Below are 14,023 nucleotides of genomic sequence, written 5' to 3'. Positions count from 1 at the left end.
CTGACAATGTGATTGTGCTGGACTAACAAGGACTTGATCATGGAAAAGGGCACGAAGAGCACCCTTGTCAATTACTGCAGCCCCAAGCTCTGTCTCCAGGTACCATACGGGCAAGTGTGCAGACCAATGTCAGCTATGGCTTTCCTTTTTATCTCTCTCAGGATAAAAGAATGTTAGGCAACTGAAGGGGACTTAGAATTGCTCTTACCTGTGAATGTTCCCTGGATGGAAGCTGAGACCTGGTGACAAAGGACAAAATTTTTTTCTAGGGAGATTATACACAGCTGATCAATCTATGATATGTTATGTAGTGACTGTTATGTAATATTTCACATATATTTGTAACATTGTTACATGAAAGGTTGAAGAGAACCCTCTCCAGGTCTGGTAAGACTGAAATTAAATTTTTTTTTATTAATTTCTGATGGATAGATGCAGCTTCTTAGTCTTCACCCATTCTGGAGTGGACTGTTCAGTGACTCAGCAGTCTTTGAGTTGCCCGACCTACTAAAAGTAACTTCAGTAAACTCATTGGTTCACCAAGCTAGAGTTGGTAGAATAGTTTCTTTGTGCTGCTGGTAGTGTCTTATCTGGGATAAACAGACATTTGTCCAACTATCTCCAAGAATTTATGTAGCACATGAGGATCAACTTCATCCCCTTTCAATGCCTTTTCTAGCCATTATACTTTGCCTGACTCTGTGTTCTACTTGAGTTTTCTGGACACCTGAGTGTAGTGTCCTTCATTACACTAAGTTCTGCACCCTATCTATCCCATGACAGCTTTTCCCAGGTTCCCGTTCTGATGGCTTTCAGTCTTTGGAATGATTTCAAAGCTTTCATTTGATTGTTAACAGATGACAGCCTATTCTTACTGACCTGACATTCTCTTTCTAGTTCATCTTTTTTTTCTCTTGTTAATTGTCTTTTTGCATTCTGTTGTTTTCTTTTATATTTCAGTATTCTGTTTATATAAACCAGTTGGACCTATAAGACATATAGAGAATAGTTTATCTAATAATGTTATATACTATTGATCTTAAATAACTATAAAATACTGTAAGGAGAGTTCATTTATTAGGCCACAAAATAATGACAATAAAATTTAAGTAGTTCTGGATTACACTAAAATAAAACTATAAATTTACAACAGAAAGAAAGATAGAAATTCAAGACTCTGGAAATTTAAAAATATACTACAAAGTAGAGCAGCGTAAACAGTGTGGTACTAGCAGAAAACAGCAACAGAGATCAACTGAATAATATAGAAAACAGGAAATAAACATATATAAGCCAGGGATTTTTGACAAAGCAGCAAGTATATACCCTGGAGAAAGGAAGTGGCATCAATAAGTGGTTTGGAGAAGGAGGACCTGTGTAAGGAGGACCTGGGGAAGGAGGACCTGGGGAAAGGGAATATGAAAAAGGGGACATGGGAAAGAGGAACATGGGGAAGGGTGACATGGACAAGGGGGCATGGGTAAGGATAACATGGAGGAGGGGGACATGGGGAAGTGAGACTTGGAGAAGGGGAAGATGGAGGAAAGCAGATATCTATAAACAGGTGACAATTAGCTGTCAGTCTCTCTGGAGAAACAAAAAAAAAAAATCTCCAAATGAATCAAGAATTTAAATGTGAGATCCTAAACTTTGAAACTTCTAGAAGAAAATATAGAAGAAGCAATTGCTTGGACAAAGATATTTTGGATATAACTCTTAAAGCATAGAAAACAAATAAATATTTTAGTATGAGATTATATAACACCACAGTGAAAAGTCTGTGTCCTGAAAAGCAACAGTGACAAAGTGAATGCAAGGTGAGCTGAGCGGGAGAGAACATCCACACCTGTGCACAGACAGGGGCTCAGTGTAACCCATGCTAAGTGGACTATTTCTGTAGAACTTCATCTTGACTGTCAGTAAGAAGGGGACACCCACACACTGATGATGAAATATAAATGAGTTCTGTTATTGTGCTAGACTGTTTGGAGTTTCCCTAACACATCCAGACACAGAACTTCCATCTGACTTGCAATTTTACTCCTGAGTATACATTCTGAGGAAATGAGTCAGTATGATGAAGACATCAAAAAGTACCAGTCCATCAATGGATTAAAGGCTAAAGAAGATAAATACTGTATAACAGGCATCCAATAGAATACCATCCATCTTTCAAAGAACTAAAACCTGTCATTTGCAAGAACACAGGTGTACCTAGAGATAGTAAAGTTACATAGGCCAGGCCCAGAGAAACAAGGACTTCATAGCCCCACTCATGAGTGGAAGCTAAGTAATTGATCTCACAGAAGCTGAGAGTAGTGTGATGGCTATTGGAAATCAAAGGTGATGGACAGCAGAATGGAGGAGTGGGGGGGGGAGCGAAAGGTTGGTGAGTGGGTTCCAGTCATGTAAGGATCAAGAAGCTGTGTGTACTAGCACACAGTACACTGACTACAGAAATCCATGTAGTGAACCTTCTCAAAGACAGAAAAAAAAATTTTGAAACCTTTTATGATGACTATTGTAGGATATTGATATATTAAAATTGATATAAATATTATATACAGTTCACGTGCCTCAAAGATTTTGTGGCACCTCACTAATGCAAACAATTTTTATGTTTTTATTCTTCAGATAAAATTATTAAATTATCAGTCAATCAATTAGCAATGATCTAGTTAAAGCAATATGTAAGATTGACATAAAAATGGTAAGGGCTGTATAACAGCCATTAGGATGTTAAGCTGGCATAAAAGGCAGCCAGTGATGAGCAGGGGGAGGATGTGAAGACACAAACCCATGTGTATGAGGAGAGTGGAAACTGGCATAGCAGCTGTAGAAATGTGTGTTTTCTCAAATATTACTCACCATATGGTCTAGCAACTCCACTTCTGCAAACCCACAAAGGTTTAAAAAGCAGAAGCTTAAAAACATAGGTGTATGTAAGTGTTTACAGAATATATATATTATATGTATATATATATGTATATATATATATATATATATATATATATATATATATATGAACAAATGGCCCAGCTGCAGTTTATACACACTTGGAAGAAAATTCAGTCTTAAAAAGGGATGGGATATCTGATGTGAGATATAACAGGCAAGAAACCTGAAAACATTTTGTTAAGTACAGAAACCGAAGGACGAGTTTGTGTGAGGCTACATAAATAGGAATCCTGAGTAGGTGGATCGATAGAGATGGAAGAAAGAGACATGATCGAGGCCGAGGAAGGAGAATGTTGGCATGGTGTATCCTGTAATAGTTTCAGTTTGGGTCAGAGGCTGGCTTGTTAAATCACCCACTGAGAGCCAGGCTCCCACAGTGAGCCCATACAGTCATCTGCCCTTCCCATCTCATCTGGAACCAGCCTCTGACTTTCTGGAAATTCCCCTGCCTCTCCACAGGACCTCCAGTGTTGGGCCTTGGATGAGGTAACTTCATTTAACCTGCCACCTTTAGTCACGTAGGACACAGGTAGAGGACTTGATTAACAAGTCTCTACCTCCAGAGATTTAAATATTAATGAATTATCAAAAGGCCAGGGGCGTAGCTAATTAAGTTATTCCCTCCCCTTTCTCCCTTCCCTATAAGATTGGTCTCCCCTGGCTTTTGGCGGGGAAGCGCGTACCACTTACATCTATTAACCATGTCATGAACAATAAAGCTTTGGAAAACCGGACTCCACGTGTCGCATGGTCTCTCTGCCTGATTCCCAGCTTTTGGAAGCCTGGAACCTTGTCGATGTAGCTGCCGGCCCGCCCACCGACAGCTGCATGACGTCCGCTGGCGATGTGGGAAGCCGGGTGGGGACCCTGATGCCGGACCGCCCTGGGACCCTGCCGTCGGACTCCCTCCCTCCGCCCGCAAGATTTCTTCCCCACACTCCAGGGGGCAGCTTTCCTCACAGTGTCCCATCTTCATTTAAACTACATGCAACAAAGCCTTACCAAAAAAAATGAATCAAGAAGAATATAGAATAGCAGGACATGAAGATAAAGTGAAGATCTGGATTAAATAAGCAATAAAATAAAATAAAAAATTACAAAAAAAGCACAGGGTAGTTACATACACAAAATGTGGGACATAATCAAAAGATCAAGTCTTTAATTTATAGCATAGAAGAGGGAGAAGAACCACAAGGCAATGGCATATACTAGATCTTTAACAAATCATAGAAGAAATTTTCTCTGAAATATGGAAAGATTGCCATAAAGATACAAGAAGTACAATGTATAAGACCAAAAATGAAAATATTACCCGGCATGTCATAGTCAAAACACTAAACATATTAAGCAAAAAAAAAAAAAAAAAAAAAAATACTAAAAGTTGCAAGAGCAAAACCACAAGTCACATATAAAGGAAAAACTATCAGAATAGGACTGAATTTTTGAGTAGAAACTGAAAACCAGAAGATCCTGGAACAATATATCCCAAATTCTAAAAGATGTCTACTACAATCTAAACTACTGCACCAAGAAAAACTATCTGCCTTGGTAGAAGGAGAAAGTCTTTCCATGATTTGGAAAGTCCCAAAACATACCAATATCATCACCACCCACCATGACCACCACAACCACCCTCATCACTATCAGCACTACCACCACGACCATCACCCCTACTATCACATGACCCCCAGAGCCACCATCACTCCCAACACCACCATGACCCCCATTACCACCACCACACTACTACCACTGCCACCACGACCACGACCACCACCATCACCATCACTCCCTCTGTCACTAACATCACCACCTCCACTATTGCCACCATCATCACCACAACCACCACCATTGCCACCACCACCACAACAAAATGCTGAACAGAATACTGCAATCCATTGTCTGAACTGAAGAGAGGAGTAAGCACAACTAAGAGGCTCCAGAGAGAAAAAAATTGAAGTTAAATTTAATAAAAATACAAAGCATACTTAAGAACAAAAACTATCATAAACTTACACATGACTGCAATGTACACATAGTATCAAATAATAACTCTATATCAATGGCATCAACTCTCCAATTAAATGACACACGTTAACTGAGTGAATTAAGAAACAAAATCCATTTACTTCATGTCTACCAGAAGCGTAGCTTAAAAGAGAGTATTCTAAACAAATGGAATCAGGAAGCAAGCAGAGTTGTCTATTAACATCTGAAAAACAAAAATTACTTAGAAGAGTAAAGAAGGACACATCATCCTAATAAAGGACTCAGTTAATCAGGAAAATATCACTATAGTAAACATGTGTAACAAACTCTGGTGCAACTAAATTCATAAAAAAAACATACCAATGAAGTCAAAGGCACAGACTGACCCAAATCCCATAATACTAGGCATTTTCAACACCTTACCTTTTCCTATAGATAACTAACCTATAAGCTGAGACAGAAGACATGTCTACAGAATATTATTTCCAAACACAGAATAACATATATTCTACTCAGAAGCACATGGGAGCTTCACTGAAACAGACCACATGCTGAGACATAAAGCAAACCTTAACAAATACGAAAAATTGAAATAATCCCATGTATTCAGTCTGATTATATTCAATAAGACTTAGAATCACAGCAAACAAAACCCTAGCAGATGCACTAAAGTACCGAAATTAAACAGCTCATTGCCAAATGATGAAAGGGTCAAAGGAGAAATCAAAAAACCAATCAAAACGTTCCTGAGACAAGCAGTACGTGAAAAGACATGCACAACCAAGCCTCTGGCTCATTCAAAACAGTTCTGAGATGGAAGTTTATAACCCTACATGCCTACATTAAAATATCAGAAAGAGCACAAGTACATATTGCAACTCAATAATTTGGAAAAACAGGAACAAACTAAACACAAACCCAGGAGATGGTCAGAAATAAAAAAAATTAGAGCAAGACTTTATGAGACAGGAACAAAGAAAGCAATGCAGAGAATCAATGATCTTAAGAGCTGGTTCTTTGAGAAGATAAATAACAACTAACCAAAAGAAAGAGGCTCCCAAATCAACAGAATCAGAAATGAGCAGGGCAATCATCACACCTGACACCAAAGAAATTCAGAATATCATAAGGGAATACTTTAAAAACGTATACTCCATAAAGTTGAAAAATATAAAAAGAATGGATAAATTTCTTGATTCATCCACACTATTATCAAACTTTGTTCAGCAAAGTTAAACTAAGAAGAGGCCAAAATAACATAAACAGACACAAACATAAAAAAAATGAAGAAATTGAACCATTAATAGAAACCTTCCTACCTAAAAATCTGCAGGCCCAGAGTTAGTTACAGCAGAAGTCTAACAGACACTCAGGGAACCATAAGCGATTCTTCTTAAACCTTTTTTTAAAAAAAGAAAGAAGAAAGAAAGAAAGAAAGAAAGAAAGAAAGAAAGAAAGAAAGGAAGGAAGAAAGAAAGAAAGAAAAGAGAAAGACCACTTTCAAACTCATTGTATAGTCTAATATTCAACTAGGAAAAGACATGACAACAAAATATGACAGAAAGAGAAAGCCATAGAGTGTTATCTTTGATGAAAAAAAATCACCAATAAAATACTACCAAAATGAGTACAAATGTTTATCAAACATCTACCATGGCCAAGTTGGTTTTGTCCTAGAAATAGGGTTTGGTTCAACATACGGAAGATGATAAATATAATAAATCATATAAATAGTCTAAAGTACAGAAATTTTGATTACTTCAATAGGTGCAGTAAAAGCCTTTGACAAACTCTAAAATGTTTTCATGGTAAAATTTCTAGAGAAAAGGAGTGCAAGGAACATACTTCCACATAATAAAAGCTATGTATATGAAAAACTCACAGCTAACATTATCCTTAGTGGAGAAAAATCAAAGTGATCATATTAAAATCAACAACAAGACAAGGCTCACCACCATCTGCACTTCTTTTCAGCACAGAAGTGGCTAGAAGTAATAGCCGGAGCAAAAAGTCGAGAGAAGGAAATTAAAGGGAAAGAGAGAAGGAAAGAAATTAAATTATCCATATATGTAGTATTATACAAAAGAAATCTCCTAAATTCCATTATAAACTTCAAGAAACAACAACTTCAGCAAAATGACAAGGTAGAAAATCAACTAATAAAAATAAGTAGAATTTCCATATGCCACCAACAAACACACCAAGAAAGAGATTAAGGAATACTCTCATTCTCAAGAGCATATGTTAAAAGACAATAACATATGTTGGAATAAAACTAACCAAGGAAGTGAAGGACCTTTACAATGAGAGCTTCAAGTCTCTGAAGAGATTGAGAAAGACACTAGAAAATGGAAAGACATTCCATGTTCATGGACTGGTAGAACTGGTGTTGTAAAAATGACCACCTTACCAAAAGCCATTAACAGACTTGTAGGAATCTTTCTAAAATAAGCACTCTGACAACAATGAGAGTAGAAGAAAGGAGGTGTATTTACTGGTGGCCTTAAGCCAGGATCACTCCTGAAAGTCCGCTATCTTCAATCCAGTTGGCATTTCCATTTCACATTCTAAAATTATAAGGTGGAGTGAACTGGCAAGCGAATTTTCACAGGAGTGATGTTGCAATCAGCAGGTTGTTTTAAAGGCATATATTATAGTTAATAGGCATCAGCTTTTGTGGTCAGGTTGTTAAGGGCAACACCCTACTGCTTTAGCTACTTCTCTAGCTCATTCTATTTCAAGTAGCAAGTGAAGTCAAGCTTAGCTAGAGAAATAGCTAAAGCAGTAGGGTGTTGCCCTTAACAACCTGACCACAAAAGCTGATGCCACTGAACAAATCAATTAATCAGTATTTAATAATTGGGCTTTAAAAAATATTATCTACTTTGTACTCAATACAATCCCAGTCAAAATACCCACAGATTCTTCAGAAAAATAGGAAAAGAATCCTAATTTGTATATGTTCTGGTTTAAATATGCTTGGCCCAGGGAGTGGCATGATTAGGAGGCATTGCTTGTTGGAGTAGACGTAGCCTTGTTGGAGGAAGTATGTTTCTGTGAGGATGGCCAATGAGACCCTCATCATAACCATGTGTGATCCAGTTTTCTCCTAGCAGACCTTCAGATAAAGATATAGAACTCTCAGCTTCTCTTGGACCATATCTGCTTGGATGCTACCGTGATCACACCTTGATGATAATGGACCTCTGAAACTGTAAGCACTCCCAATTAAATGTTGTCATTATAAGAGTTGCCTTGGTCACAGTGTCTGTTTACAGAAGAAAAACCCTAACTAAGACAGCGTGGAACCAAAAAGACCACAGGTAGCTGAAGTAACCCTGAGCAAAATGAAGAGCACTAGAGGGATTGCTATTTTCAACTTTAAGGCAAATTAGAGAGCTACAGAAAAATTAAAACTATGATACTGGTAGAAAACAGAAATGTAGACCAATGGAATAAAATAGAAGACCCAAGCGTTAGTATTTGTAATTATAGCCAGATGAGAGTTGATAAAAGGGCAAAAACATGCACTGAAATGAAAGACAACACTCTGAGCAAACAGTAGTTTAGACTCACATGTGTCACCTTACACAAACATTAGATCCAAGTACACCAAAGGCCTTAATTTGAAACCCGAAAAAGCAAAACGACTAGAAGAAAACCTCCCTACAAGAGAAAGAATAGGAAAGGAATTTCTGAACAGGACTCCATTAGTGAAGGAGTGAGGGCCAGCAACTCCTGAAAATAAAAAGCTTCTGTACAACTAAGATAATCAAGTATAGAAGAAGCGAATGGAGCAGAGACTTTCTCCCAGCTCCATCTGTGAGAGGATTAATATCCAGAATATACAAAGAACTCAAAAACAGAGTCAAGGAAACATGTGACCCAGTTTATAAAATGTGGTAGAGATGTAGACAGAGAGTTCTATAAAAGTAATAAAAATGATGAAAAACTACCTCACAAAAAGTTTCCTGTCATTAGCAATTCGGAAAAAATGAAAATTAAAACAACTCCAAGATTTCATCCACTTCAACCAGAATGGCTAAGATCTTCAAAATCCCTAACTACAGATGCTGGTGAGGTTATCCAGGAGAAAGAACACTAATTCCCTGCTGATGGAGATGAAAATGATCGCAGCCACCCTGAAAATAAGTGTGAAAAATTCTAAAAAAATAAAAAAATAAACCTACAATAAATACAGCCAATCATACCTTGGCATAATCCCAATGGACATATTTTACTCCACAGTAGTCAGGGAATGAGAACAATGTAAATACACAACAGATGAATGGATAATGAAAATGTGATTATTTATATAAAGAATGGGATACCATTCAGTTGTAAAGAAAAATGAAATTTGTAGGTAAATGGGTATAAGTAGAAAATATTATATGGATTGAAGTAACTCAGACCCAGAAAGACAAAGGTATATGTTCTCTCTCCTCTGTGGTTCCCAAGTCCAAATCCTATCTGAATCCTATGTAACAACTGAGTGGCAAAAGAAACCAAGGAATATAAAAAGGCTTCATGCTAAGAGATGGGTGGAGGGCAGTAATGAGGAACAGCTTCAAGTGTGGAGGAGGGAGAGATGTCAGCATAGAAGGACAGACAACGGGCAAATGCCAAGGTTTTCTGATGAGGCTGCATGGAATCATATTATTCTATAATTATACAGCACATATGTGCATGTACACACACACACACACACACACACACACACACACACACACACACACCTTAAAACAAGTTAAGCTATTTAACCTGACAAGGCTCCACACAAGAACCATAGAGTGACAAAATCCTCAGAAACAGGCACAAGAAAGCACTTTGAATAGTTGGTCAGAGTAGTTCAAATGACTTCCAAAACAATATAGATTATTGATGTATCACTTGGTTGCCTCCCAGGGGTTGAGTGTGGGCACATATTGCTGAAGACATGGCACATTTAAGGGCAGGACTTAGTATCCTTAAGCTGAATCTGCCTCTTTCCACACCTGTACAGGGAACCACCTAGAGTCTTAAGAAAGGGAGGATCCTGGGAGAGAGGCTGATATGGCCAATTGGTAGAATTGTGATGGATGCAATTTCATCTGACTGTGAAGAAGATTTGGCCCTAACTTAGAAGCACTGAAGGTATTCTCTTAAAATTGTTTCCAAATATTTTCTTGCCTTGGCCTAACTCCCTCTTGATTTCACTCCAAAAGTTGTAGAATCTTTCTTCTCTCTCAAATAATCTTTGTATCTAAAAACTTTCTCATGTAAGTCTGGCATCCTTGCCATCTATATATTACAGAAAACAAAGGAGTATTTATTCGGATTCCTTTGAATCCTTGCTGTTATCTAACACACAGACTCAATGTCTTGTGTTCTCGGTTCTTTTGTTTCTATTTCCTAGATTTTCAGGAACAGTGCCTTATTGGGTATAAACCCTTTTAAAGTAATATTTTTATCTTTAGTATACATCAAAGAATTCACAAACCTTGTTACCTAACAGCCTAGGACCATTTCTTATTACTTATTACTACTTACCCTTTACCATTCTATTCTCAATATTTCTGTGTCATCCAAGTTCACAGAGTCGAGACTCAGCACCTCTTCTCAGTACTCTTTTTACTTGACTTCTTTCTCAAGCATTTAATGGATGTTTTCCCCTAAAGTTCACCATAGACTTTCTGAGACTACAAGGTCACAGTCATTTTATAATGGCAGGAAGACATTTGTCTTCTAACATGCTATGATTTGCACTGATGGTGCTGAGTTTGTGGGTAGAGCCATTAGCAATATAGAACGAAACGGAGATTTGGTTCCAAACTGGACCAATGGTGATTTATTTCTCATGGTCACACCTATAGTACATGAAATATCATTTTCCATTTGACTCATAACAGAGTATAAAATATATGAACTGTATTAATATTCAACTTAATTTTTTCATTTATAATATTGGTTAGTTTTATGTCGACTTGATACAGTCTAGTCATTTGGATGAGGAAATGCCTCCATAGGATTGGCCTATATGCAAGTCTGTCAGGCATTTTCTTACTTAGTGATTGATGTGAGAGGACCTAGCCCATTATGGGTAGTGCCACTCCTAGGCAGGTGGTCTTGGGATGTGTAAGAAAATAGGCTGAGTGACCCATGGGGAGAAAGCCAGGAAGCATCACTCCTCCTTGGTTTCTGCTTCAGTTCCCATCTCAGGATCCTGTCTTGAGTTCCTACCATTACTTGCTTTCATAATGGACTGAGATGTTAAGGGAAATAAACTCTTTCTCTCTGATTTATTTTTGGTGATGGGGTTTTTATCGCAGCAATAGACACCCAACTAAGATAGCACATATATGGCAGTGACAGGACGACTTGCAAGAGTTAGTTCTTTCCTTCCATTGTGTGGTTCCCAGGATTGCAAGCAAACCAGAATTGGCTATAAGTGACTCAATCCTCTAAGCTTAGCACTCGAGGGCTCCTAACTGTTGGTATTATGAGAATGCAAACAGCTATATGTCCACAAGAAATTGCCCAAAACTGCAAGGAAGTCATAAGTCCTCTTCTATCCAACTTCCCTCATAGGAAAACACAAATAAAAAAAAAGTAACTAATCATTTGAGCTATCCAAAAAGTTCTTCAGAGGAAGAATCTAGGAAACCTGGAGTTTAACTCCAGGCTCGTCGCTGGATAAATGACGTATCTTGTACAAAGAGAAGTGACAATGATTCCATTTAGCTTAAAATGCAGGAACGGATACACAGACTGGAGATAAGGCTGTGAAGAGAAGATTGTCTAGTGACAAATATCTCCCGTGTCATCGTGGGAGCTAGGTTATCTTCTGGAACATTTGGTTCTTCAAGGGTTTGTAAACACCTGGGGGACCTGAATGAATAATCTGCATTTTGAAATGATAAAGATAAATTGATCCTGAGTAAGGAAGTACAAGTAACAGCAAGCAGGCCCACTGGGAATGTTTAAAATTGCGTAGGCCAAGAGATTCTGAATTAATGAGGCAGATGGGAGGATGGATAAGAAGAGGACTTTCAGAAGTAGATAAAAAAAAATACATTCCCAGGGTAGGTCAATGATAAGATAGGCAGAGTTCAAAGGGTTCAACCGTTTCTGACTCAGGTGACAGGAGTTAGAGTGCATATGATTCACACATTTGTTTATGGAATATTTGAGTTTTAGTTTTTCAAAATGCACAAAAACCCTAGATGTCTGGCATTATAGGAATAGAAAGTGGAGAAGCAATTATGTTAAGATATAAATTGTGTATAATTCAGCTGAAAAGTTGTTGATATACTAGTTGAGAAAAAAACTTACAGCAATACTAGATCAAAACATATAGACCAGATGTAATAACATGGCAAAAGGGAGAGAATAGATCAACACAGCAAACCACAAGAGGAGAAAGCAATGAACAAGGTAGCATTGGGTCTTCAGGACACTCTTCATAGTTAGTAATTCTATTTTTCTAAGAATATACATTGCAGTAGGAACGTAAGCAGGAAAGCTTACTATAAGTATATTAAAAACATAAAACATGTCATACTAATTTTGAGAAAGGATATTGTGCATCTCAGAGCAGCATAAAAATTGCTGTACAGCCTAGTCTAACCTCAAACTCAAAATCCTTCTAAGCCTCCTGAGAGTTGAGATTACATTTTATGACACCACATTAAACTAAAATAACATAATAACATTAGAATAGCACAAACATCTTGTGCATGTGTAAGTTATATATTTTTTATTAGAAGGACTCATTTCTCCAAACCAAAAGAAGTAGTGGTAAAAAGAAGTGTTGACTTCGATTTTTGCGATTTTTTTAAATGTTTTACTTAGTACAATGTCTGACCAGATTTACATATTTTCATGTGGATTCTGTATGCTATAGTATATTGTTTTGACTGAAGTATACGAAAAACTGCAGACTTCACACAATCATATATAATGAGAATATATAAGAAAATATACATAGCTTTTTAAGTGCCTGTCAGAGTTCATATTTTGTAGCTCAAAAATATTTTTATGAGTAAATTTTTGTCTTTTTGTACATGAATGCTATATATGTTGGTCCCTTTCCTCCACCCTTTCTCATTACCCCCTCACTTCCCTCCCCTATCCTCTCTCACTTCCCGTCCCCCACCTTCCTTCATTTTGCTCCCCCACCCTCTCTATACATGTTTCCCCCATACTCTCACACTTCCCTTCTTCCACACTTTCTAATTTCCCTCCCTCACCCTCTCATTTCCCTCTCCCACTAGTTAGCATTTCTTCTAGGCTCTGCCCCATTGGCTGACTCATAGGGTATAAAAGGGGCCGTTTGCCCCTCCTCCCTCTCTTCCCCTCTTCCTCTCTTTCCTCTCTGTTCCTTCTCTCCCCATTCCCCTCCCCACTCTCTCTACACATGTTCATGGCTGGCCTCTACTCTTCTCTCTCTTTCTCTCTCTCTCTGCCTTTCTCTGTCTCTACCACCTTAACTCCCCTCCAAATACCCTAAACATACTCTATTCTATACTATATCATAGTATAGATATATCGTATGGCTGGTACCTCAGGGGGAAGGGATGCCTCAGGATGGACTTGCAGAGGCACTCCCTTCTCCCTCAGCATACTGTGCCTCTACAAAACATTCTGGCTCTTTCTTTCTTTTTTTATAAAACACAGTATTGGTGCTGAGACTCTCAGATTTAGAAACTAATAGGTTCACATTTCCCTCTGCCACATGGAATTACAGCCATCAGATCACAGTTTGGTAAGATTCCGGTTCCAGTTGATGGGCAGGCCCATTCTCCCAAAGAGGTTTGCTCACCTTCTAAAAGATGGGAATTTTCTCTATGACCATCCCTCCAGCTGATGCCCTAGTTTAGGACTTTGATCCCCTCCCTCTCAGAAGCAGTTTTTTCTCACTGCTGAAGAAAAATCCTAAGCGTAGGTAAACCATTCTCCCATAGGTTCATGGCCTACTCAGACACTAGGTTCTATGTGATGATCCAGTAAGTCTAGACTTAGCTGCATGCTTGTAGTTATTTTTTTTTCTCAGGACGCTAGTAGGAATATTTAATAACATCCCTCACCCAAAGGGAAGGTC

General features: G+C 38.0%; 1 protein-coding gene across 1 annotated transcript in view; it reads right to left on the bottom strand.

Annotated features, from left to right (window-relative positions):
* Positions 1 to 14,023, bottom strand: part of LOC117716045 (serpin B4-like) — a 43,066-nt gene that overhangs the window by 13,464 nt on the left and 15,579 nt on the right. Inside the window, exon 2 of the mRNA XM_076940993.1 lies at positions 209 to 239. Coding sequence (XP_076797108.1) covers positions 209 to 239 — 31 coding nt within the window. The remainder of the gene's footprint in view (positions 1 to 208; positions 240 to 14,023) is intronic.

This window comes from Arvicanthis niloticus, chromosome 10 (assembly GCF_011762505.2).
Source record: "Arvicanthis niloticus isolate mArvNil1 chromosome 10, mArvNil1.pat.X, whole genome shotgun sequence".
NCBI lineage: Eukaryota > Metazoa > Chordata > Mammalia > Rodentia > Muridae > Arvicanthis > Arvicanthis niloticus.
Note: the sequence above shows the minus strand (reverse complement) of the source record. Positions and strands in the feature narration are given on the sequence as shown.